Source organism: Diadema setosum, chromosome 6 (assembly GCF_964275005.1).
Source record: "Diadema setosum chromosome 6, eeDiaSeto1, whole genome shotgun sequence".
NCBI classification, from domain to species: Eukaryota; Metazoa; Echinodermata; class Echinoidea; order Diadematoida; family Diadematidae; genus Diadema; species Diadema setosum.
In genome coordinates this window covers 16,850,341-16,876,758 of record NC_092690.1, presented here as the reverse complement: position 1 = coordinate 16,876,758, position 26,418 = coordinate 16,850,341, and the positions used below count along the sequence as shown (strand labels likewise).

The 26,418-nt window shown below is 39.1% G+C and overlaps 2 protein-coding genes across 2 annotated transcripts; one reads left to right on the top strand and one right to left on the bottom strand.

Annotated features, from left to right (window-relative positions):
* Positions 1-3,338: 3,338 nt before the first annotated feature.
* LOC140229576 (poly(3-hydroxybutyrate) depolymerase-like) lies at positions 3,339-15,424 on the top strand. The gene is made up of 10 exons (XM_072309822.1): positions 3,339-3,462; positions 4,657-4,779; positions 5,144-5,341; positions 6,075-6,169; positions 9,499-9,612; positions 10,795-10,903; positions 11,564-11,606; positions 13,018-13,149; positions 13,762-13,787; positions 15,363-15,424. Exons 1-10 carry the CDS (start codon positions 3,339-3,341, stop codon positions 15,422-15,424), a joined length of 1,026 nt encoding a protein of 341 aa, XP_072165923.1.
* A 6,976-nt stretch (positions 15,425-22,400) lies between these two features.
* On the bottom strand, positions 22,401-26,387 carry LOC140229575 (oncoprotein-induced transcript 3 protein-like). Its single transcript, XM_072309821.1, has 5 exons — positions 26,280-26,387; positions 25,044-25,218; positions 24,389-24,605; positions 23,289-23,388; positions 22,401-22,421 (listed from the first exon to the last, which is right to left on the bottom strand). The coding sequence occupies exons 1-5, from the start codon at positions 26,385-26,387 to the stop codon at positions 22,401-22,403; spliced, it is 621 nt and encodes a 206-aa protein (XP_072165922.1).
* Between the last annotated feature and the right edge of the window lie 31 nt (positions 26,388-26,418).

Sequence of the window (26,418 nt, the reverse complement as noted above, 5' to 3'; positions counted from 1 at the left end):
TTATGATCTTATATTAAAGGCAACATCAGGTTAATGTTTGGAAAAAAAAAAGTAAATGATTGAAAGATGATAATTTAACCTTTTTGCAATATGGGCAGTTAATGTCATGTAAAGTCACTGCACGACACATCTTTTTCCGGCCTTCATTGAAAATGTACGCTCCCATCCCTCCCTAGAAAAAAAAAAGAAAAAGGAAAATCACTTAATTACTAGGAAAACATAAACGACACATTCGGCCAATAAATCCTGCTACATTTCATCTCTACCTTTGGCGTAGGCTTATTCATTCAGGAGCATTATGCAATTTTACGTGTTTTCCCTTAAGGTCTACTGGACAACGTCATGGTCAAGGAAAGTTACAGCTATACGAAATGGTATTCGATGCTACACAAATAATTCGGTCAAAGACTGTAATTGTCACATGGGTATATACTTTCCAAAATTATCTGCCATCCACATGAAAGCGGAGACTATTCCTTTCCAAATGCGATATTGAAGCCAATTCCCCCTTCATTGTTATAAATGGTTTTACTGTCGTAACTGCTTCACATCAGCTCAGGGTATATAAGCAAGTATACGAATCGTTGATATACTTACCGATTAGTTATTTTTTAAATGAGACTCAACGTCGTACTTTGTATTTGCTCGTCCTAGTATGCGTTACTTTGTTGTTGACTTTCTTATGGGGAAACTAGACAAATTTATTGTCAGTCTTGTAAATGGTTTATCCTTTTTACGATTGCTAAAATGATTTCACCATTCACCATTTCACTTTGTAATGTGCAATGGTAAACGAGTTTTCAGTATAGATTATCGTTGCAAGAATTATTATCATTTTGTCGTTGTTGTTATTGTTGTTGTTGTTGTTACTGTTGTTGGCAAAGTTACGTTCTCAATTAAGCTTTACAAGGGAACACTTTCCAATGCTTGATTAATGATTACCATGCCATTATTTTCTGGCAATAATATTCAGGAAAACAACAACAACAACAACAACAATGAAACCGTTAAAAGATTAGGTGATTTCTCCTCGTTCTCTCCATTTCAAATCAAGAGCTGTTTAATGATGAGGTGATATATTCATGATATGCTTGGATTACTGATGATTTGAGGACGCATTGTTCTGCTGTCTATGGCCGGATCTGATAAATCAGAAGAAATGAAAGGTTTTAACGGATTTTGTGCAACACTCTGTAAGATAACCTTTGTGAAATTGTATGTTTCATATCAACAATAGCAAATAATGCATAGTCAGTATGGTTCTTTTTTATTATAGCTAGCCTTAGACAGCTTAAGCTATATTTAGTATCTAAAATGGCCACAACTTTAAAACCTTAAGCAGGAATAGTGCCTTTAGAAATTCATTTGATATGGAATCATGTCGCGTAATGCATTTTTTTAATCGCGCAGACAATTGCCCTTGCACAAACATTGATATCTCATGTAAATATTTTGCTCGCAAACTCTGATAGAAGTGGCCGAAGTTTGATAATTATTATGTAAGCCCGATTCCATATAGATTTAGATGTTTTCCCTTTCCAAAGGTATGGTTTATTTGAATTGTTATGATGTAACGTAGGGTTAATCATTGTTTTGTTGACTCTGAGTTCATTTCTTTATTTACCCTTTGGAAATAAGGTTTGTATTGTCAGTATGCTCTTATGTGATAAGTCCATTTAGATACTGATATGACACTTATGCTTATTTAATTTTGACAAAATTCCTGATTATTACTATAATGTAAGTTCCTAGAGGTGTATTAATTTATTACCCTATTATGTTAATTATCACCTAACTATTTTACTGTCTCATCCATGACACAAAAGTTTTTTTTCAGTCTCAGCGAAAAATCTTTCACTTTACAAGGTGAATGTTCAAGCTAAATCCCAACTTATCAGACAATCGTAATACTTTTTCAGATTATTTCTCTTTTCTGGACATTGACACCCCCCCCCCCCTTTGTCAGCAGCAACTTTGCCTTCTTCATCACTACTAAGGTCACGCACTGTTGTCATCTATATGTAAGGTTTTAGGTAATCATGTTCCTTGATAAGTATTTCCATATTCAAAATCGTACTATGTCATTATCTAGCTCATCTCTTTTCACATCATATCACGTTGTGCAGGGATGTATATAGCATTTATCAAATTTGTGTTCCACGTCATTACTTTCGTATACCCTATTACGCCATTTATGTTCATGCTTATATAGTGCACATGTATACGTCACATTCACACACTATAAGGGTCAAGTTTGAATGATGTAAATGTAAAATGGAAATAAAGATAACATACACTAAAATTAAATGTTGCGCCTTCGTTTTGTCTGATTTCTAGACTACCTGTTGCCAAAGAAATAAAACGTCAGAAATGTGCCTTTAAAGATGAGCGATGGTGCCACTAAAAGGCTATCTGTGCCACGCGCTATTTTGTTGCATTTACCCAGCAGGCATTACAATACAACAATGGCATTGCAGGAAACACTAAGTTCAGGTTGTAGAACATACGGTTGTTGTTGTTTTTTCAACCAGCTTCTCCTACAAAACTAATTGAAGCAGGCAAGACAAATTTGAAAACCTGATTTTTTTTTTCTATGAGCGCTCCTCGTAGAGGCATGTTTGCATAACATATTATCCAGCTGCCAGTCTTCTCGCAGTCTAGCATGTCTTGAGAGTGTTGTCACCTGTTTCTCGTTTATCGCGCAAAAAATTATCGAAGTACAATATAGCTGCATGAGGACAGACATCCACATACGGATGTGTACAATATATCAACGCATTTTTTATTATGTTTCTTTGTTTGTTTGTGTGTGGCCTTTGACCATGAAAGTTTAAAGAATTGTTAACATTGTCTTTCTCTTGTTTGCAGTGTTTTAATTCCTTTAAACATGTTTAATAACCCGAATCTGTCGGCCACCAGAAAAAAAGACATTGCATTTATGAAGGGTCGTAAAATATCTAAGGAGCAGTACATTTTTCTTTACTATTTCTTACTTATACGTACCAGACATTTGAATTAATAATTATTATTGGTATTCCTGCATGTTTCGCCATCTATTCATTGTGAGTCATAAGCTACCTGTACACTATACCACTTAAATAATGACTGAAGCTTTTGGCACCATAAAATAATATGCATACATAAAACAATACGCAGAAATTTTAATAATGACGTGCGCTTTAAATGCCTTTTACAAATTTAGCCTTTCTCATAGTGAGTATACAAACCGACAAGAAAGAGATAGCGGCATGCGGCAGTTATCTCGTGTTCGTGATGAGGTATCGAAACGTTGATATTGAACAGCGATGTCTCGCTGATCTCATTTTTCTGAGGACGAGATGTCTGGCAAGCTAGAATTTGCTGTCTCTAAAGGTGTATTCAGGATGGATTTCCACGCTATATTTTTCTTTAACATCGGAATGATGCTTCTGGCTTCGGTTTTCGGGAGCAGTCCGTCACTGCGTAAGTAGGCCTATATTATTTTCATCTCTCGTCACCTTTAATCTGTGTATACCGACGAATAAGAAGGACACTTGCTTTGTTTCGAGTCAATTTTCACTACGATTGCCAATTCAAAGGATTCAAATGAGAATACTGACGTGCCCAATTGTTAATCAATCATTAGTGGTTAAAGTTTAATTGTACAAAACTATTCACCCTCTTATTGTCTTGTTTCCCTCTGTATTCTTATTTTCTGTTACTGTATATTTTGTATAACCTGGTCATGATACATGTACTGGGCCTGATTTTTTTCCCATGTATCAAGCGAAAATGAGAGGGAAAATAGCAAGTTATTTGTGAAGATATAGATAAACTATGAAAGTTTGTTCAAGTGTCTTTATCTTCGCTTAGGATACTAAGTATTCGAGGGCCTGTTTTATATCGCTTTTTTCTTTTGGTTTTTTTTTTTTCCTTTTTTTACTTTCTTCTTTTTTCAGATTTATTACTTTTGAGGAAAGAGCGTGAAGTTTCATTATAAATTATCCACCACTTAACGATGAGTTTATATCCCCTAGATAGTGCCCTAGAGTTACTACTATAGTATTTTTCGGCGGTATGGAGGGAGCACATATCCCTTAATCATATATATTCACTTATTTTACGCGTTATCTCCCACATAATCCACGGGTGATATATCAGCCCATCCCCGGACGAAACTGTTGATTTTTTTATTACAGTGTTGTCATTCAAAAGATTAGTTATCTTAACATCACTTTTTTTTTTTGTTTACCGGAGTTATCGTGTTCTACAGTTTTACTTATAGCCGCAAAGACGATCTAGAGTGGGAGGTAACGTTTCTATGTGCTTGTCCGAAAATTCTATGGCATGAAGTGTGCGTGTGAAATATTTGCATCGATGCAACCTAGTCATAAAATTGTGTACAGAAGTGTACAGAAGAGGATTTTTCATAACATTTCCTTATATTCTTAACTGCTACATTCTGAGAGGTTATGCTGTCATGACGTTTGTTAAATGATGAGGTAGGCTTGGCTACACTACGAAGGCTTGGGTAGCTTTGATTGATGCAAAATGTCTTGGTGCCACTAACTTACATTATCAGAGATACAATTTGTACAGTTTCAAACCACATTGTATCTCGAAATCACGTTATTAAAATAACTTCGGTATGAGAGTATGTTCATTTTCAACATTTAGAGCAATACGGGGCTGACCCAAACCAGGTCTCCGTTAGTGGGCTCTCGGCAGGCGGCTTTATGGCTGTACAGGTGCACGTGGCGTACTCAGCTTCCATCATGGGCGTGGGAGTGATCGCAGGTGGTATGTACACAGATCCTTATGGACCGAAGCTTCGAACAAGGACTTTGACATGCATAATTAACGAATTGGATATACATTATGATATAACTTGTATCGTCAAATGGGGGAAAATGTTTTGAATCTAAATGCTTTTTATGTGAATGGACAGAAACCTAAAGGGTCTGTATCGACAGAATTGAATTGCAGAACTTGTGTTTCACTTGGAGTGGGGAGCGATTAGTTTTCTGTAGCAGTTAAATTGAGTAAAAGCAAATTCAGTTTGAATAACAGCAAGTTATCCAATTCATCATTTCTTTTAAATCAATGTGGTGGATTTGATCCAGTCCTGTTGACTTGAAATCATTTGCATATTTTGGTACTCTAGGACCGTACTATTGTGCCAGAGGAAATCTCTTCTATGCCACAACCTCGTGCATGTCAACGGGAAATATCCCAGTCGACTACCTGGTTGATACTGCCACTCCGTATGCTTTGCTGTGGAATTCTATTGATGATCCCGAAAACATGGAACAGGACAAGATCTACATATACCACAGTTCCAAAGATTCGGTAGTAGTGCAGGGTGAGTTCGAGCAGCGCGACAGGACTGAAGAATCCCGGGAATTCGAGTGGGCTGCTGCATCCAAGCTGTCTGTTTAAAAATAAAAAATAAAAAAAAAAAGATGCGCAATCGTCTGAATAGGTTTTTCGCACAGACGCGGTTCTTTTTTCTTTTTCTTTACTGTCATCATTAATTGAGTAGAAAAGTTTTCAGGTTTTCTTGCTGGAATTAGTGTATTATTATCTTTGCTTCAAGTCTTCCGCCATTGTTTATAGTGTAGTTTATTGTGTTGACTTATTAGTGTTGTATTTCTGTGTCTTTTTCTACCTGTTCCTTCTGTCTTCCACAGCTGCCTTAAATTGAGCCTATTCTCAACCCTTACATGTTATTGTAGTAGGATGGTAACTATACTTTTTAATCAAAAATGTTTTTAATGTATATGGTGGAATCCGTATTGATATCACATTTTACTATTGTAAGTCTGTATATTGTGAGAGAGGAATATTTGTTTACTCGAACAGATGTTCACAATTCAGCAGAAAAATGGACATCTGTGACATCACACCAGATTAATGAACAGAAAGACAGCAGCAGAATTTCTTCCTCTCCTTGATCTGTCTATAACTATGTCTTTAGTAAAATGTAATAATTTGATAATCTGACAAGATTTTTCAACGTTTTGTATGTGATTGTTCTTGTTCTTAATGTTGCTGCATTTTTTTCACAACGCCGTATCTTTAACTTGTCCTTCAAGATGTTGGCATGGCAGCGGAAGAGTACTACCGATGCTTCAACGAGAATGACGCCAACTATTTGGTAGAATATGGCATCGCATCAGAACATGCAATAGTAAGTTGCTTTTTTTTTTTTTTTTGTTCTCCGCAATGCATATTTTGTTATCATTTCGTGCTTTAAGATCTTTGTGCGAGATAGAAATGGCAGTTGTCTTGTTGTTTAAAAAAGTATGTATGATTCATTCACGTGTATGTAATCGTATCTCATGTCAGCGAATAGCAGGGAGAAGATAACAATTACGCTGCTCAGTGGCGTAACTACGGGAGGGGGGGGCATGGGGGGCACGTGCCCCCCCCCCCCCCCCCCCATCCGCTGGTAAGAAAAAAAAGAAAAAAAATACCAAAATGGTAATTCAAGGGTTAGTAAACTGATTTTGAAATCGACATGAAAGGATTTCTTTTAACCATATAACTAAAGAGGTATTATAGTGAAACATTGTTCAAAAAGCCCGGAGACGACAAAAGATTGTGATTCAGCGTGATTCCTGGTTGGCATTTTGAATATAAGCAGGATGTGCGCAGTGTACTCAGAACATCGGAATGACAAAAAGAGTCGCTGCAATGTTACGCAATGTGATGTTTGATAGGTTGTGCGCATTTGCTATCAAAGCTTGATCATTGATTTTGCAGTGTTGCTTTACATACTAGTCTATATTAAAATGCCTTGCATTGCCAATAATAAGACTTGACCTTGGCTATTTCCTAACTTTTCCATCTATATGAAACGCACACACTCACAAACGCAAACAAATTAGGGGATGCTCTATATAAAGTGCAGATTTTGGACATCCTCCTTGGTCACTTCGACGCCCCCTCGCTGGTCATACTTCCCCAATCATGGACATAAACCAACACCCTTGACTACCAGTGGCGGATCCAGGGGGCGCACCGGGCGCCCCCTCCCTCCAAAGCGAAAAAAAAAAAATACATGTAGCTACAAACGACAGTTTTTGGACTGTAAAATGTCAACATTTTCAAGCTCGCTCGCTTCGCTCGCTCGCATTTAACCGTTATATACCATTCTCCTAATGTTACTGCCAATAATTGCCAGCAGTTGCGCCCGGTGCGCTCCCCCCCCCCCCCCTCCTGAGTTTCCAAAGCGAAAAATATAGCTACAAACGGCAGTTTTGGGACTGTAAAATGTCAAAATTTTCAAGCTCGCTCGCTTCGCTCGCTCGCATTTAATCGTTATGCCATTCTCCTGATGTTACTGCCAGCAATTGCCAGCAGTTGCGCCCGGTGCGCCCCTTCTCCTTAATTTCCAAAGCGAAAAAATATAACTACAAACGGCAGTTTTGGGACTGTAAAAATAATAATTAATGTCAAAATCTTCAAGCTCGCTCGCTTCGCTCGCTCGCATTTAATCGTTATGCAATTCTCCTGATGTTGCTGTCAGTAATTGCCAGCAGTTGCTCCTGGTGCACCCCCTACCCTTAATTTCCAAAGCGAAAAAATATATCTACAAACGGCATTTTTTGGACTGTAAAATGTCAAAAATTTCAAGCTCGCCCGCTGCGCTCGCTCGCATTCAACCGTTATATGCCATTCTCCTGATGTTACTGCCAGTAATTGCCAGCAGTTGCGCCCGGTGCGCCCCCCCCCCCCCCCCGAATTTCCAAAGCGAAAAAATCATATCTACAAACGGCAGTTTTGGGACTGTAAAATGTCAAAATTTTCAAGCTCGCTCGCTTCGCTCGCTCGCATTTAATCGTTATGCCATTCTCCTGACGTTACTGCCAGCAATTGCCAGCAGTTGCGCCCGGTGCGCCCCCTCCCCATAATTTCCAAAGCAAAAATATATAGCTACAAACGGCAGTTTGGGGATTGTAAAATGTCAAAATTTTCAAGCTCGCTCGCATTTAATCGTTATGCAATTCTCCTGATGTTGCTGTCCGTACTAGACCCCGTTTACAGTGCGAGGCTCGGCCGCGGCCGAGCCCAGCCCCGCTTCAGTGTAAACGCGCAAAAGGCCAAAATGCGAGGCCAAAATTGGCCTCGCTTTTGGCCTCGCTCTGGAGGTGGTCTCGGCCGTGGCCGAGCCGCGGCCGAGCCCGGCCTCTTCTTGGGTGTAAACGCAAACTGGGCCAAATGCGCGGCCAATTTTAGTCTGCCTTCCAGACCCTCTGCCCGTACTATTTCGCTATTCACGATATTAACCCCCTGACCGTGGAAAACTAGTATAGCTCAAGGTGGTTTTGTCCTGCAAAGGATTTTTCCTTCGGCAAAGGCCTTTGCCCGAACGGCCCCGCACTGTAAACGGGATCTAGACCCCGTTTACAGTGCGGGGCTGGGCCGAGCCGTATCATGCCATTTTTTTTTTTTATTTTTTTTAATTTTTTTTTTTTTGTCGTAGTAGCGCCCTGCTTGTAAACAAATGCAATTTGGTATTGTCTGGTTTTCAGACCCTTTGCTAAATGAATTCCGTGGCGACGAAGTCGCCGTTCAGGCAAAGGCCTTTGCCGAAGGAAAGAATCCTTTGCAGGACAAAACCACCTTACACTTTACTAGTTTTCGACGTTGAGGGGGTAAATATTCTGAATAGCAAAATATACATGCAGAGGGTTTGGAAGCCAGACTAAAATTGGCCGCGCAATTGGCCGCGCATTTGGCCCAGTTTGCGTTTACACCAAGAAAAGGCCGGGCTCGGCCGCGGCTCGGCCGCGGCCGAGACCACCTCCAGAGCGAGGCCAAATGCGAGGCCAATTTTGGCCTCGCATTTGGCCTTTTGTGCGTTTACACTGAAGCGGGGCTGGGCACGGCCGCGGCTCGGCCGCGGCCGTGCACTGTAAACGGGGTCTAAGTCATTGCCAGCAGTTGCGCCCGGTGCGCCCCCTCCCCATAATTTCCAAAGCGAAAATATATAGCTACAAACGGCAGTTTTGGGACTGTAAAATGACAAAATTTTCAAGCTCGCTCGCATTTAATCGTTATGCCATTCATGTTACTGCCAGCAACTGCCAGCAGTTGCGCCCAGTGCAACGCCCTTAATTTCAAAAGCAAATATATTATTATATATAGCCAGTAGCTACAAACGGTAGTTTGGGGACTGTAAAATGTCAAAATTTTCAAGCTCGCTCGCTCCGCTCGCTCGCATTTATTTATACCGTTATGCAATTCTGATGTTGCTGCCATGAGGTGCCCCCCCCCCATGTCTTGACCCACGGTACGCCACTGACGCTGCTTATAGACTTCTTCAGGTGATCGTTTGGAAGCACTACTCTTTTATTAGCCATCTGCCTGCGTAGTTTAAAAATTTTAATGACATCCATCATTTGGTTGCTCCAATGTCATGGGATCAGTAAACAGTGATCAGTAGCCAGTAGCCTAATTACTTATTCCATAAGTACACTCTCCTTTCTACGTAACGAACATTATTTGTAACAGGTGACTGATGGATGGGGTAATGCTTGTAATCAACTTGATGAGCCGTACATTAACGACTGTGGCTACAACACAGCCTACGAGATGCTGAACCACATCTATGGTGGGAATTTAGAGGTAACATCGTCATTTTCAAATCTGTCAGTCTATGAGTTTATCAAACGATATTTTCTTCTGTATTAATCTTGATAGAACCATGTCAGCATTTTTTTAAATAGGACACACTACATAAACAAGAATGAACGTCAAGTTTGAATAAAAAAATATAATAAGGACGCATTTGCAACTTTGGTCAAAGTAAGCAAATGGAGAAAGTTTCAGATTTAATTGTAATGCTTTGGTTTCTTTACTTTTCACTCTTTTTGGCATGAAACTCGAACTTTGTGGCAAGAATTTGTGCATCTGATTGCACTTCATGAGTTTACCGTACATTCTCCTTTTGAAAGCTCATAATGCCCTCAGATCGAAATAATTGTTGATATATGTTGATACGTAATGTATACTAAGTAACGACCATTAATATATGATGAGTTTATCTCGCACTACAGCTATGTGTTCTTTTGAGACAAAGTGTTCGCTCTTACATTTCACATAATGACATTCTATCGACAGAGCCCTACTTCACTGACTGTACAAGCCGGGGAGGTGAGTCGTACGTCGAGCTGACGACTTTTGAAGTGTTGTGTTTTGTATGAAAAAAAAAAGAAGAAGAAATGAACAATGCCCACAAGATTAGAATTGGAAATTAAGGGAAAAAACTATATAGAGCTCATTTTGTGTGAACAAATAGTTAAGAGAAGCTTGCCTTATTACTCTTTTATCATTATTTTTTCAAGGACATTAGAAATAGTGTCACACGTGACCGTGTAGATTTTAAGAATATTCTTGTTCAACAATAAAAAAAAATAACACATATTAATGTTGCTTTTTGAAACATTATACTCAAAGATGTTGGTCAGTGATTATGAATATACCATTTCAATATAAGGATATGGATAGGTAAGATCTAGAAAAAGTTTTAACGGCAAAGGTTCTGTTTTCTTGACGGTTTAGTGAACTAATCGGTGTGTATGTTCTTTCCTTCACTTTTCATGATATTTTGTCAATTATACAGATTGTTGACTCTCACTGGTACAGTTCCAGAGTTATCATTTGAGCAATTTCCCCGATTAGAATCAATCACGTCAATTTCACAACTTGCAAAGAACCAAAGACTAAATAACGAAAGACTAAGAGTTGCATGGACTTTATATTTGAATATGATGAGATGTCTATGTTTTTATGCTGCTTTATTTGAAGCTCGTAGCGTTTGACCAAGATGAGTTTTTTGGTGGGAATGCTGCCACAGAAAGTGTGGATGATACTGGCTACGTTTACGTCCCGTCTGGCTGTAAGACTGATGCATCGGGTGCGTTTACCTTATTAATAATTATGCCATTGATTATCTTTGGTATTGTTGCCCTGTAAGTATGAAAGTCATGAACAGATCAAACATTATATCGTTAAATGGGCTTCGCAAAACAAAAAAACAAAAACAACAACAGCAACACTTTAATAAGTTATGCAGTTATCGCTACAGTTTATTTGACTTTAATAAATGTGTCAATTTATAATCGCAACGCAAATCTAAATCTGGTGACATCACAGTAAGCCCAACTGAGTTACATCATCCTGAATCATACGTAGCAGTAGCGTGCCTTCTAATCAGGCACAAAACATAATCATTATGTAGAAAGTACATTAAGTAGAAAAGCTACGGACTGTTTTCAGAGCGTTCTTGCTCAACCTAATATACACCGTGGATGGAAAATAGGTACAATCAATGTCAGACAGAAATGTTTGTCGATAAAATGCGTCTGAACATCGAATATAAACAATCAAAAGAATTTAAAAAGGGTAGATTTTTAGAAGCACTCCAAATTAAACATCAGCAGAGTTCACCCAAGGTGCATATTTTTAGACCTGAATAATTGGTAAATCTATTTACCACCAAATATTCCATCATATGGGTGAGAAACTGTGCAGAAAGCTTCATGTTATACAATTTGTTGTCCTTGTGTTTTTCTAGGTTGTCGTGTGCATATTGCTCTACATGGCTGTCACCAGCAACAGTAAGTTTTTTTTTTGTTTTTTTTTTAATCCATTCGTGTACTCCTAAACCACACTCACACATTCAGTTATATAACAATGAACAAAAACAGACGAAATACTCTGGCTGATAATGATGAAATAAAAAAGAACACCAAGAGCTTTAACGTTCCTCCAATTCTAATCAAGCGGATAAGAAAATCATGCTACACTCTAAACTAAAGGTCCTCACATTACAGGAGTAGCGTATTTACATCTCGTCTGGAATGGTGCTTATATTCCCTTGTCCAAACGTTTCATCTGATATTGACAAGACCTTATACTAGCGTCTATATATATCATTAATAGTAACTACATCAACTGTATTCTCTGTGTTTTTGTAAAGACGTATACGTTAGTTTTGAAGCTGCATGACGGATGTCACTAGCACCTTATCCTGGATCCGCTGGTGTTGTCAGGCCAACATGAGGGACGTACAATTGCTGACATCTTCTCTCTGTCAATGTACTAGACGAAAGCGGCTTGTCCATATAGCACATAAAAAGCAAATTCTGTCTGAGACCGCATATCTAGAACTTATAGAGTACACGAGACTGAAAATCTAAATATTATGACTTAAATAAGTGTAGATAAGTCAGTCAATGGGCAAGGCTTATCTCAAAGAATGAACAGCTGTGCAACATATCCACGCATAATGGCCTTGCCAGTAATATGTGACCCTGCACCACAAAACACACAAAAAGTCGCCAGACACGGATTCTTTTAGTTAAGGGCAGATTCTGAAAGAGCAGACTTTAAGCTTTAAAATGATTTATAACTCAATTCAAATGGATTCTCCTAACCTATATAAATATTGGAAAGAAAGCACACACTCTGGAAAAGTTTGAACTGGGAAAAGATGCTGTGAAGTACAGGGTCTATTCAAGTGCCTAATCTTTACTAAGCCGTGCTGCCTGTGCCATGAATGGGACAAAAAGCTTGATGTAAACCATTGTAGCAACAACAATGAAGGGATAATCAGATTAAGCTGAAATTGAGCATGCTTGATTAACACATTCTTTTCATAAGGAATATCAACTTTCAAAGCAGTAGCATCATCTTTTCAAAAGTTATTAGAGTTGAAAGTGAAGAGTGTGCAAAGGATTTTCAAGAAATTAAAAGGGGCCTCTAACAAAAACCTGATCACACTACTTTACAAAAAAAGGGGTTGTAGAAAAACTGCTGAAAACCCACTTTCACATTCTATTTATGATCCCAAACTTAGGGATAATCTAGAAGAAGAATAGCTCTTCCAGAAAATATGGCAAACTCAAAACTGACTCGGTTGACCTGTTTCACCTTTCTTGAGTCATCACATAAAATCAAGGGGTGCGACTTTTTTGTTTGTTTTGAGATGCACGGTCACATATGTTTGTTCGCACATTTTCCTTGCAGCAAGAATGTTGGAGATGCTTTCACAACAAATGCTGGCTACAACGAAGTGGCTGAGCTCAACAATATAATCGTCATCTACCCACAAACCATCGCCAGTGCCATGCGAGGAAATCCGAATGCATGCTGGGATTGGTGAGTGTAAACACATAGCTATTAACGGCACACATTCAAACGGTTGCAGTTCGTTATACCGAAGGTTCGTTATTTCGAAGGTTAGTTAATCCGAAAATAAAATAGGGTTCGTTATTCTGAAGGTTTGTAATTCCGAAAATGGAATCGGGTTCGTTATTCCGAGGGTTCGCTTATCCGAGAATGAAAAAATAAAGGTTCGTTATTCCGAAGGGTTCGTGAATCCGAAATGAAATAAGGTTAGTAACTCCGAAGGTTCGTTAGCCCCCACCTTCTCAGCGGAACCTCGGAATAACGAACCATTTTCATTTTCGGATTACCGAATCTCTAATAGGTATAGGGAATTTGTGTGTTACGGAATTAAAAACCTTCGTAATAATGAACATCACCAATGCAAACACATAGAGAGATTTTCATTCTTCCTTTTATATTGTAAGTCTTTCTATCCTTATTGCTAGGTTTTTTTTCTACTTTCATTACCTCTGTAATCAATATTTCATCTTTCACTTTCTCAAAGACTTGCCAATTGATACCGTGCCTCTTTCATGACTTTGTTTTCCTACTGAGCATAATCATCAGAGATTTTTATTACGTTATCGTTGTTTGTCATTGCAGGTGGGGATATGCATCAATTTCTTATGGTGAGTACACTGAAGAAAAGTTTTAACGATAATCAAATTGATGTTCCTTGCAATCGAGTTAAAATCTTAGTGTCAGAAACAATCATAATAGTAAGTGGACACAACCTGATACTGATCTGAGCTGTAACTGACCAACGATTACAATTAATATATTTCCTTCAATCCGTTCATACTCGCCTTGTGGTAATATTTGTGCTTATTCGATACAAACTGCACATGCTCAGTCAAATCTACACATAGATATATAATAGATATGATAGATAGAAATGATACATAATAGTCACATTTACCATTAGTGTTATCGCATATATATCTGGCATAATGGCAATTATGTACATAATTGGCATAATGGCAATTTGTACTGATCATGTAGACATGAACATTTTGTTAATCCTGTCTGGTTATGTATATCTTGTTACTCCCATGTCAAACTCATAATATTGTTTCTTGTACATTCTGTTGGAAAGAAAAAGTGAAAATAAAGTTTGAATTTGAATTTGAATTATGGTGGATACTGTGAGTCTAAGAATTCATGCAGGCAGTTGCGATTACTTAACTTAGTTTAGGAAAGTAATAATAGGCAGCTTTTCCCTGTGCAAATACGTGTATAGGTAATTTGACACGATGCATGAATTATATTATTATAAATAAAATCTATTTGATGTAGGCATGTTTAGTGTGGGAAGGGATAAATTTTTGCTGCACCGGTACGCCACACCCTAACTCCATTTTATGCAATCTCGGTCGCATCTGTTTAGTTGTTTTGAAAGTTTGGCCGCACCCTAATACACTCTGAAACAGACATACGTGAAGACAAAGTCCCCAGTGTATTCAAAATCATATCTAACATGATCTTAAATACACTAGGGACTAATGAGTTCTCTAAAACTTTCAGCATTGATCCATACCCACAATCAGATTAAATTTCTTCATAGCAACCTGTCTACTGATTCTATAGTATGCATGAACATGCCCACAGGCAAAATGAATGTAATTTCTGTTTATGGTGTTATATCTTATCTGTGTTATCTTATTTGTAGCATGCTTGCATGTCACACGCATACACACTGCTATAGCTTCTGACCATTCGAGCATTGAGAATTACGGGTTTCTGGGCAACACGGTACTAGGGCCCTCTATTATAGCTCAGTCGGTAGAGCACCGGGTTAGCACTCCGGAGTTCTCGGGTTCGAATCTCGATGAATTCTCATTTTCTTTGCTCATTTTCCAGTAATCTATTTATTCACATACATAATCATAATCATCTGTTGAATTGTAAAGGGATAATTCTTTTTTATGCTTATATTTGTTCTTTTATTGTATACAATGAATTTGGTAATAATGCATTATAATCATTGCAAAGGTACATGTATCGCTATTTAGGATAAATTTTACGCTTATCGCTGAAAAAGAGTCTCTCCGCCTATGTCTGAATCGGGAGGGAGACTGTTACAAGCGATTATCAATGTCATCATTGTCATTGTCAAACACTTTTTACTTGTATGTGATGTGATGAGTTTATTGAGATTCTGATGTTCATCTGTGGTTTTGTATTTGTTTCCCTCCTTGCAACAGCGTGCAACCTGGCTCCCCAGATGCAGTTTATGAAAGAGATCATCGACCGTGTGACCTCTTAAAATCAGCTGGTGTCAACTCGAAAACTTGTGTGCGGTCATTGCTTCCGTGGTCTTGTTATTTAATCATACACCATGGCAGTACAGTATCCCTTTCTCACACACCCCAAATCATACAAATTGAAAACAAAGTCCGCTCAATCACGCAAAACAAACACAGATGAGACTCTCTGCCCACAGAATGAAGCAAAAAGATAAACTTCTGATTATAAAGGCTTTCATAACATTGTGACAACTGACCTATCAATAATCATAAAAAGAGACCTGGTAAGATATACGAAGCAATGATTTCAATATTTCCTTTTGACTATTTGGATAGATGCTAATACATTACAACTTGTGTCTGACCGCAATGTATGTAATAATTTTGAAACTTAATACTAATTTCTCGTGAAGTTTTAACATTATTTTAACCATACACTGCAAAAAGTCCGGTGTTAAACATGAAACACCGAGCTGGTGTTAAATTTCCGGTGCTCATTCATGGTGTTAGATTAACACCTCCGGGTGTCATTTCAAAATTTAAAATTGTTCTTTGAATAGTTTCTGAGTTACTGCACTTCTTGTTAATTTTGAACTTCAACAAGACGATAAAGAATTATCCGATAAAGTACGTGATTTTTGAAGAAAAAAAAATCTGTAAATACATTTACACCACAGTAACACCAGTTGGTGTGGTCCCCTATTGAAGCTGGACGGGTGTTATACCATTGAAATTAACACCACCAATATCAAATAAACACCATGCGGTGTCATTATTGAATTAACTCTAGCGCAATGTCAAAAATATCACCAGCCACAGTGTCAAATTAACACCACGAAGTGCCAGGCGAACACTTTTTAACACCGTCACAATACATTTTCTACACCTGTGGGTGAGGTCCTCTATTGAAGTTTGATCGGTGTTAGATTTAACACCCATGGTGTTAAATCTAACACCGATGTTTTTACAATGTACGTACATATACATGATTCAGCAACAAGCAGCATTTGGCACATTAAAACATCCTTAAAGATAGATTTATTTCAACACACTGTATCAGAATTGCTCGAAATATGTCAAACCTTTCAAATCCCGTATTCAGGGCCCCGGCTTATAAAGCCTTCAAATCAATCACAAGTCCCCAAATCAATCGCAACTTGCATTGAAGCTCACATGAAACTTGTGATTGATTTCTATCACAAGTCTTTATCTATCACAAGTCTTTATAAGACAGGCCCCAGATGTACGAATCATTGCTAACAGTTTACGACATCGGGTATGGTTTAAGTGTTCAAGACAGATTCTGATGTTTGTCACATGTGACTCCAGTCTGCAAACCGCATTAGGTTTTCCGTGATCAGGTGTTTGAACTGATCTTCTCATTTCGCCAGGCTTTTAACGCTTTCATAATCTATTTAGCATGTCTACAAGGCTAGGTACTACAATTCCAGAGAATCGCCGTTTGATGTGGTTTGGGAACTTGTCAGCAACTACAGAACACATCAGTTGTCTCCCTCAGTACAACAGAATGTTGCGAGGTTTTATGCTAGTGTAAAAAGCAGGACAAGAGAACGCTAATCATTGAATAGAATTTTAATTCGAATTTTCCAAGTGCATAAAGGGTATTATAATCATCTGAGAAGAGCTCCAAAATTCCTAACCTTCATAATTCAACTCACTCGTGCGCTGAAGCGTCACTAAACGTGTGAATTTCTGCTTTATTACGCTAAATTGCCTTAATGTCACTCATAAACATGGCGATTGGATTAGTGAAATGTGAAGAAATAAAACATGAAGTTGACTGTCAGATATAGAAGTGCGATGAAATGTATCTTACTTCAAAAGACCATTTGCCTCCATGCTTTCGTTTACTTTCAATTATAAGCGTTGATGAAAATATCTGGACAGAGGAGAAACTTACGACCACCATGCATGACAATAAAGAAAATTATCTCCAGAACTCATCTTTCCTCATTATATCAACATGTGTCATTATATCTCATGTGTCATTAGATTAAATGTCTGTGATTAAATAGAGCGACTGTATCTTTATTACGTAAGCATGATAAATAGCTCTCAGTATACGACGTAAGTATCATGGGCGTAAATCCCGGGGGGGATGGGGGGGATATATCCCCCCCTGAAATGGAGGAGGGGGGGATGGCCTGTACAATCATCCCCCCTGAATTTTGAGGGGAAAAAATGGAGGAAGCAGAAATGTGATTGTATCAATTTTGGCATATTGCATGACGTTTGTACGCCGGCCTTCAGACAGGTAACAGAGCTGAACAGTATTCTATCTTGTAGGAAAATGTATACTTTTCTCAAGCGCTCGCTCGCTTCGCTCGCTCGCGAAGAAAGTAACATCGAAATACACTGTAAGGTATGGCTCAGGCGTTGACAACGTCAAATGGTATAGGTCTACATATAAACATGCTATGACGCGAGTAACTGGGGACCATCTGCAAAATATGTGCGAAAACATACAAACAAACAATAACAACAACTTTATCGCCATATTCAAATTCATGAAATTCTTCCGTCGAGATGTTTTCATTGCAACTGATTGACAAATTGCCCTACATCGACGTAAATAAGCACTGAATTGATCAGTGTTTAGTAGTAGCCATGATAAAAAATCATGGGCGTACATACTCGAGCAGGATTCGAACCTACGACCTCCTGATCACCGAACAGGCGTCATCTCCACTAGACCACCGAGCTTTCGCCCGACAGCAAGTGTTGGTTCTAATCCTTATAGCATGCAGCGGGTACTGCTTTGTTATTCAAATTCATGAAATTCTTCCGTCGAGATGTTTTCATTGCAACTGATTGACAAATTGCCCTACATCGACGTAAATAAGCACTGAATTGATCAGTGTTTAGTAGTAGCCATGATAAAAAATCATGGGCGTACATACTCGAGCAGGATTCGAACCTACGACCTCCTGATCACCGAACAGGCGTCATCTCCACTAGACCACCGAGCTTTCGCCCGACAGCAAGTGTTGGTTCTAATCCTTATAGCATGCAGCGGGTACTGCTTTGTTATTCAAATTCATGAAATTCTTCCGTCGAGATGTTTTCATTGCAACTGATTGACAAATTGCCCTACATCGACGTAAATAGGAGGTCGTAGGTTCGAATCCTGCTCGAGTATGTACGCCCATGATTTTTTATCATGGCTACTACTAAACACTGATCAATTCAGTGCTTATTTACGTCGATGTAGGGCAATTTGTCAATCAGTTGCAATTTATCGCCATAATTGAACCCCCTCCATTTCCTGAATCATTCCTGAGAAACGACAGTGACTGATGACTCAGTCAGGATACATCTATGGGCATACCAAGGGAAGATCAGGGACGTCGAATCTATGGGGGGCAAAGGGGCATTTGCCCCGCCCCAAAGGAAGTGTTCAGACAGACAAATCATTGGTATCCCCCAAGCAATTCCCGAGATGAGGACAAATCTCGAACTTTCTTAATGGAAAATTGTCCAAATATCGCCAGAACTATGCACTAGATCGTTGTATTGCAATCATGAACATGCAAAAGGTCCGCTATACAGGATAAGGGATAAACTTTGTACACTTTTGACATAGACGTATATTCCCTAATTTATCAAAGAGTGTGCAGCAGATCTTTCACTTAACAAAAGCAACCTAATATGTATAGAGGCGTCGATGGGGGGGGGGGATGGTTCTTAAATAAAAGTGGGACAAACAAAAGCGAAAAATATAGCTACAAACGGCAGTTTTTGGAGTGTAAAATTTTAAAATTTTAAAGCTCGCTCGCTCCGCTCGCTCGCATTTAATCGCTATGCCATTCTCTTGATGTTGCTGCCAGTGATTGTGAGCAGGTGCGCCCCCCTTAATTTCCAAAGCGAAAAATATAGCTACAAACGGCAGTTTGGGGACTGTAAAATGTTAAAATTTTAAAGCTCGCTCGCTCCGCTCGCTCGCATTTAACCGCTATGCCATTCTCCTGATGTTGCTGCCAGTGATTGACAGCAGGTGCACCCGGTGCGCCCCCCTTAATTTCCAAAGCGAAAATATAGCTACAAACGACAGTTTTTTAGGACTGGAAAATGTCTAAATTTTCAAGCTCACTCGCTTCGCTCGCCAGCATTTAATCAGTATGCCATTCTCCTGATGTTGCTGCCAGTAATTGCCGGCAGTTGAGCCCGGTGTGCCCCCTTAATTTCCAAAGCGAAAAAATACAGCCACAAACGGCAGTCTTTGGACTGTAAAATGTCAAAATTTTCAAGCTCGCTCGCTCCGCTCGCTCGCATTTAACCGCTATGCCATTCTCCTGATGTTGCTGCCAGTAATTGCCGGCAGTTGCACTCGGTGTGCCCCCTAAATTTCCAAAGCGAAAAAGTATAGCTACAAATGGCAGTTTTTAGACTGTAAAATGTCAAAATTTTCAAGCTCGCTCGCTCCTCTCGCTCGCATTTAATCGCTATGCCATTCTCTTGATGTTGCTGCCAGTGATTGTGAGCAGGTGCGCCCCCCTTAATTTCCAAAGCGAAAAATATAGCTACAAACGGGAGTTTGGGGACTGTAAAATGTCAAATTTTTGAAGCTCGCTCGCTTCGCTCGCTCGCATTTAATTATAATTCCATTCTCCTGATGTTGCTGCCAGTAATTGCCAGCAGTTTACGCCCGGTGCGCCCCCTTAATATCCAAAGCGAAAAATATAGCTACAAACGGCAGTTTTGGGACTGTCAAATGTCAAAATTTGAAGCTCGCTCGCTTCGCTCGCTCGCATTTAATCATTATGCCATTCTCCTGATGTTGCTGCCAGTAATTGCCAACAGTTTTTGCCCGGTGCGCCCCCTTAATTTCCAAAGCGAAAAAATACAGCCACAAACGACAGTTTTTGGGACTGGAAAATGTCAAAATTTTCAAGCTCATTCGCTTCGGCTCGCTCGCATTTAATCATTATGCCATTCTCCTGATGTTGCTGCCAGTAATTGCCAGCAGTTTTCGCCCGGTGCGCCCCCCCCCCCCTTAATTTCCAAAGCGAAAAATTACTAGTACAGCCACAAAGGACATGTGGGACTGTAAAATATCAAAATTTTCAAGCTCACTCGCTTCGCTCGCTCGCATTTAATCGTTATGCCATTCTGATGTTGCTGCCCGATTGCCGGCAGTTGCGCCCGGTGTGCCCCCATAATTTCCAAAAGCGAAAAAATACAGCCACAAACGGCAGTCTTTGGACTGTAAAATGTCAAAATTTTCAAGCTCGCTCGCCCCGCTCGCTCGCATCTAACTGCTATGCCATTCTCCTGAGGTTGCTGCCAGTAATTGCCAGCAGTTGCGCCTGATGCGGCCCCCCTTAATTTCCAAAGCGAAAAAGTATAGCTACAAACGGCAGTTTTTAGACTGTAAAATGTTAAAATTTTCATGCTCGCTCGCTCCACTCGCTCGCATTTAATCGCTATGCCATTCTCGTGATGTTGCTGCCAGTGATTGACAGCAGTTTTTGGACTGAAAAATGTCAAAATTTTCAACGCAAAGAGATTTCACCGTAGGAGGGGAAAACCCCCCTACCATACCCTCCCCCCGCGCTTGATTCGTTCCCTCACATAACCGCTCCTCCTAAGATCAAATCCTGCCTACGCCGATGATAGGCCCCATTATTTAGTAGGCCTTCACAGTGATGTCGCACAGCAAGAGCTGAAATACCACGATTTTGTCATTCAATAATATATTGTGAATATTTCATTTTCTTAGTGTTTTTTTAAAGAAAAGAAAACAAAATTTTCACCACAAGTGAGCATCCAGATCGCTGAATTTCAGGTCTGAAAATGCAAAATCTTCCTCGTGTGGGAGAAGGATACCCTCCCCCCCCCCCCCTACACACCCTTCCCCCGTTCGGTCGTTCCGCTCCCTCTCACAGATATTTCCCAAAAAGAAAAAAATGTTTTCATACTTTTAAGGTCTGATTTTCCGCCGAAAGTCGTCTGACAAGCAAAAAAAAAAAAAAGCAACAAGAACAAAAAGTCTTTATGTTGTTGCTGCCAATTTTTTCCCACTTTATATTTCATGCAAAAGAGTGGGGCATCCGATCCCTGTAAAGCGTGTGTGTGTAGGGGGGGGGGGGGAGGGGGGCACAAAGCTTCTCCCCCCCCCCCACCCCCCCCCCCCCAAAAAAAAAAAAAGGCTGCGCCGGTCCGGTTATGGGCTTGTAATCGTGGTGATGGTGACCATCCCCCCCCCCCCCACTCCTCAGTATGGATTTACGCCGTTGGTAAGTATACATATCGGGGTTCGACATTGCATTACACCAGTGGCCTGGCCCGGCACCACTCAAAATTGACATCGGGCCTTTCAAAATCTTGTGTTGGCCCGAGAAGATTCAAAATGGATTTTCATGTTTCCTTTTATTTCGGATCAATACATCTTTTTAATTTGGTGGTGGAGTTAACGAGAGGGGGAAAAAAGCTGGTGTCGAGCCTATATGCATATTATGTATATCCACTGAACATCAGGAAATTGCTAGTGAATTGTACATAAGATGGAAAGTTCACTTTATTTTGGTTAGGATATGATATGTACTCACATACGTACGCTCACTTTCAAGAAGACTCATATGACATGCCCCTATCCCAAGCTTCGTGCCCTACACTCCACTTCACGCACGGTCTACTGGAAATTATACCCAAAAGACGTGGCTTATACCGACAAACGCTGTAAGCATGTATTCAAACCTTTACCTTTCTGTGTAGACAATGTGAGATCTATTTTATTTTTCTGACATTTCCCGCGTTATGACGTCATCGGACTGCTGCAGTCTGATTGGTCCGTTACGAAACTCATGACTCATCCCATCATCTGACAGACTTCGAATTCTTCGTCGATGATCGGATGTACAGTCAGGTGCGCAACGACTATTGGAAGATTGCGTTGCACATATGATCGCTTCGCAGTGTACGTGGACCTAGAAAGTTTTTGATCAGAACGTTGGAAAGCGACAGAGAAATTAATGATTAGCCACTCACAGAGTATGTCTGGAGAAAAAAAAAGACACAGTCTCAAATCAAATCCATTTGCACAATGCTTGAGTAGCAGCGTATAGAAACTATGATACACACATTCATGTTCAATAAAATGTTAAGATTACCACAAAAAACCATATGAAAAGAATTAAACTGTAGTCAAATTACACAGTTGCCTTCGCCGCCACCAAATATGAATACATGCAGTTATTGTGTTGTTTTCCAAGTAATGTGCACAATTTTCAGAAAAAAAGAAGAGAACAACATGAAATCATAACACCTCCAGACTACAATGATATACTTCTATTATTTTGACCATTACAAGGCCTAGACCTATATAGAATAGGAAATGTCGTCATCGGTAGTAAGACACACACACACACACACACAAGCACACATTGTATATATATATATATATATATATATATATATATATATATATATATATATATATTTAGAGAGAGAGGGGGGGAGGGAATGTGACTAGATAGCGATCATAATTGGTATTGATAATAACTACCTATGAGATTGTGAATGACTTTTATGTATATATTCATGTATGTATGAATGTATGTGTATACATTAGGGAACTATATGTATAGGCCTACTTTTATACATACACACACATGTTATAATATATATATATATATATATATATATATATATATATACATGTGTGTGTGTGTGTGTGTGTGTGTGTGTGTGTTCTATCCCTCCTGGCATGATCAAATATAATACATTACATCCATTTACAAGAATATCACACAGCTCTAGTGATACAAAAGTGAAACAGCAATAATTTATGTAACGAATACAAGACTTCCGTTTCCGTATTTTGCACAGTACTGTGTACTATTAATTATTTTCTTAGTTACTTACCTGTGGATGACTTCCTCGGAAGGCGAAAGCCTTAAAGGAGAATCCCACCATGGATCGTCCCAGGTCTGTGTACAGTTTCAATGTTGTGTCTTCCGGGCATCTATTTTGTGTTATTCACAACAAAGATCAATATGGGTGACGTCTTTTAACGGAATATGGTAAGCTTACAACGATTTTGAATATGGACTAATTCATTTCTATAGATTAGCATTATATGGCAACTCCAGGTATATAGGATATACTAAATGCTCTCAATACACGTTTCAAGTTTCAGCGTTCATTTTACTGGGACGCTTCACCCTAAACCAACTCTCGTATATTGATTGATACTGCAATCAGTTTAACATTTTGACATGCCTTCCAGTTTATTTTGTTTTTCCTTACTTTTATCAAAACGCAAAATTAAGGATTGGTCATAATGTGACAATAATTTTTCTTATAGTGGCTCTATAAATTTGTCATGCAACTTGTTTGATTTGTGTCACGATGTTGTTTGCCATTTGCATAGACATCTGTAGACAGTATGTACAGAACCGAAAGGCATCTACATACAATGAACAAACGAGGTAAGTCCAGGATCAATCAATGTTCAAAATTTTAGTCATTTGCGTGGCATTACACTCCTTATGCTGATCTAAAAAAAAAAAAAAAAAAAAAAAAAAAAAAGCTGGACCACAGGAAGGTGAAGATTGCTTGACACCGATTAAAGAGAATACATGAGTGACGGGGTTGATTTTGAATAGTGAGTCATTTGGGGAGAGAAAAGTGTGGGAAGAGAGGACGCAGTTGTTCGCATCAAACAAGTATTATGTATTAAGAGAATGTATGAATATGTCAGCATCACGTGAATACAACATGACTTCTTGCAGTTGTTATTTTTGGTTGTTTTTGTGTTGTTGCTGCTGTTGCTGTTGTTGTTGTTGTTGTTGCTTTCCCAAATTGATTCTGTTATAGTGAATAAACCTGACTCGAAAATGATTACAGTCATCTCCTCCAATAAACTGACTTGACCTAGACCTACATTTAATTGAGAGTTCAACCTCAGGAGTATCACAGATATTTGACATGAAGAATCTACGATCTGTGTGATGTAACGATACCCTTCATCAATGAGACCGTAGCTGAGAACATTGTTGGTGTTTCCATCAGGCGTCGCCCAACACCTCTGCAGGCGTAGCGTGACGTTGGTGGCGGAATCCAGAGTTACACCGTAATACAACCTGTCGTTGAGGGGGACACGACTCTCACGTTGTGATGAGGGTGCCCTAAAGTGATCATTTGGGTAACGATCTAGGGTGAGCGAAAAGCTCGCAAAACCTGGGAATTGGAAGGACACTTCATGATTGGGCATCTGTAAATATGGGACAGCTTGAAGAATCGAAAAGTATGTTTTTAACCATCATTGATACTATTATCGTCACCATTGTTATCTAAAAGATGTTCTTATCAGGCTCACTATGGGTAACGCACCTGTTCATGTCGTACGATAGGCACTTTTCCTTTTTATTCAAAATAGCTAGATTATTGAAATGAATGGAGGGGAAGCATAGTGACTACACTAAAATTCAAATTTCAAGTGAGATATGTCTTACTTGAAAGCTAGAGGAAACACATTTTTCTGGTAAGCGTCAGGATAATACTACGTGTAAGATGAAGGGCTGATATACCAGCGGTGGTCAGTTAATATATCATAATTCTTTATTTGGTGACTTGATAGATGTGAAAGTTAAAGTAATTGTCATAAGCTTTTATTACCTCTGACAGACCAACTATTGTTCCGTTTGTCGAGCTCGACCTCGTAGGACTCTGTACCTTTGATATGCTGACGTGAATGCAACATACACTGCACTGGGACGTCGAGATAGTACTGACGATGAGGGCGCTTCGTGTAACGCAGGTTGTTGGAGAAAACCACGTAATCACCACGATCCTACAAATATAAAGGATAAATAATGTATTATTAATGTGGTTGACGAGGCGATTAAAATACGAGGCCCTATTCAAAATACATATATTTCCAATAAGTGGTTACTGTTTGTAGGATCATAATCTGTTGACTAAGGGATATACAGTTGTATAGCAATAACAGCGAATTCACTTGAGTCGGTATTGTAATGGGATGTCCTCTGCGTCCACGGAGATAGACACCAATAAACCATTAATTTCAAATTTCTTCCTTCATAATATAGTTTTTAGAATTAGACTGTAAATTCTTTAGACTTAAAGTGGAGGTTCAAAAGGTATTATAATCGTTGACGTTTCAAAAGCGGAAAAGAACAGTTCCATCCATCAATGGAAAAAGTTCGTGCCGACTTGTGTTCTACTAATTTTTCGCCTAGTCGCAGGGGACTCCGTGGTACTTGCAGGTACTCAGGCTCGTTTCATTTACAAAGTGGACTACCTGTTCGTTTATACACACAATGAGTTCTGTTGTTTAGAGATTATAAGCCCTTGTACTTGAATGTCTTGATGTTGAGCACAAGTGGTTAATTCCATAAAAAGAATCACAATGATGGTTAAATGCCCCTTCTATTGGTTTCATCGTGTCATTGCTTACGAAATACAAACCCTATTTTATTTACTCTTTTCAGGTAAGTTTCTTCCATTTTAAAAGCAATATTAGAATGTAATAAAATGCAAATTCATGACTGTTTGGACAAAATTGTGTGACATTCATACTGTAATACCATTTTGATAGACTTACAGCATATTGGTGGATGGAAAGCTTGATTTTAATGGCTCAAAAATGATAAAAGACAAACAAATTTTGAATACTAAAAACAAAAGACATGCATCAAATGATGGTATGATGGTAAATGAAGGAAAGGTCTGGGTACAAAGTAAGTCGTCGATTCATCTTTACCATGATGTCAGTGGAGCAACTCGTACTTTGTCAGCTTCATTCTGTATCGAGAAATTCACAGAAATAGGGGAAGAAGAACTATCCAATAGGAAAGCGAATATTCTAGATATATACTTTATCGAATTCACCTCAACCTTCATCCCACAGTCACCGTATAGAGCGGTCAGAACAATGAGCTCAGAGCCGTAGATTTGACCCTGACAAGCGTCGTCTGCTAGTGTCACCGACCTGGCCATGTCGTCTCCATGGAGATGACTTCGATCCAGG